Genomic DNA, 1,357 nt, shown 5'->3' on the forward strand with positions numbered 1-1,357 from the left:
GAACCCCATCCAAAATTTGTCTTTGTTTGATGAAAGCAGACTGCTGCTGAGAAATAACATGAGGAAGAGACATTTTGAATCTTTCTTCCAGAACTTTAGATAAAATTTTGTAAACACCATTAACAAGACTTATAGGCCTCAAATCCTTAATTTCTTCAATAACATATTTCTTTGGAATAAGATAAATGAAAGTGTTTTTCAACCTCCAATCCAAGAAACCTTTCTCCTGCAACTCCTGAAAAACACACAACACATCAGTTCTTATTATGCTCCAAGTCTTCAGATAGAATTCAATTGGATACCCATCTGGTCCAGGGGCCTTGTTTTCCCCTAAACTCTTAATAGCATTTAAAATTTCTTCTTCCTCAATATCCTTCTCCAACCAAGTACTCATATAATATGGAATAGAGTTAAAAAAATAAATCATCCATTTCAGGTCTTGAATAGGATTGGTCTTGAAAAATATTCTTGAAGTAATCAACAATTCCACCTTTGATTTCAGCTTGATCCATTGTCATCTGACCATTCACTTTAATCTTTGCTATATGATTTCTCCTCCTCTTATCTGAAGCAATTTTATGGAAAAATTTTGTATTTTTATCCATACCTTTCATAGTCTCAACCTTTGCCCTACTTCTCCATTTTTCAGCTTCAAGAATGACTAAGTTATAATAGTCTTGTCTTGCCTTCAATCTTTGATTCCATTGAGCTTCTGTTAAGCCATTGTTTGCATCTTCTTCTGCATCCAGTTGAGTGAAGAGCTCCTCCAAATCTTCTAATTGCCTGTCCATCTGACCAAATTCTTCCTTACTCCAAATTTTTAGCTTTTCCTTAAGAGCATGTAACTTCTTACAAAGAATGAAACCTGCACTACCAACAAAAGTGAAAGAGTCCCACCAAGTTTGCATTAAAGTTAAAAACATAGGATGATTTTTAACCAATATACCTCAAATCAAAAAGGTCCAGGACCACCAACAACACTTTCACAAAGAACAGCAAGTGGGTAGTGATCCGAGCAAGGTCTAGACAAAGCTATCTGAGTAACAGTAGGATAGACAGTCTCCAATTCTGGAGAAACAAGAAATCTATCAATTCTACTCCTTATGTTCTGAACTTGATTGTTATTCCAAGTATAAGTAGCTCCCATAAGTGGCAAATCAATGAGTTCATGAGTGGAAATGAATCAGTTAAATCTTGTCATTCCATTTGTAGAAGCTCCACCAGAGACCTCTCATTAGAAAATCTGATTTCATTAAAATCACCTCCAACCACCCAAGGTAAAGACTAATAACATCTTGTCTCCTCCAATTCTCTCCAGAACAACTTTTTCTCGGTTTGATTTGTTGGAGCATAAACA

At 35.4% G+C, this 1,357-nt stretch overlaps 1 protein-coding gene across 1 annotated transcript; it reads right to left on the bottom strand.

The window, feature by feature from the left end:
- Positions 1 to 410: 410 nt before the first annotated feature.
- Positions 411 to 1,147, bottom strand: LOC113324625. The gene is made up of 2 exons (XM_026572924.1): positions 970 to 1,147; positions 411 to 865 (listed from the first exon to the last, which is right to left on the bottom strand). The coding sequence occupies exons 1-2, from the start codon at positions 1,145 to 1,147 to the stop codon at positions 411 to 413; spliced, it is 633 nt and encodes a 210-aa protein (XP_026428709.1).
- Positions 1,148 to 1,357: the final 210 nt, after the last annotated feature.

Source organism: Papaver somniferum, chromosome 11 (genome assembly GCF_003573695.1).
Source record: "Papaver somniferum cultivar HN1 chromosome 11, ASM357369v1, whole genome shotgun sequence".
In the NCBI taxonomy this organism is placed as follows: Eukaryota; Viridiplantae; Streptophyta; class Magnoliopsida; order Ranunculales; family Papaveraceae; genus Papaver; species Papaver somniferum.

Coding starts and splice junctions, on each gene's coding strand:
- LOC113324625 (XM_026572924.1), bottom strand. CDS start 1,147: ATGGGAGCTACTTATACTTGGAATAACAATCAAGTTCAGAACATAAGG. Junction 866..969: donor TTGTGAAAGTGTTGTTGGTG/GTCCTGGACCTT, acceptor TTGGTAGTGCAG/GTTTCATTCTTTGTAAGAAG.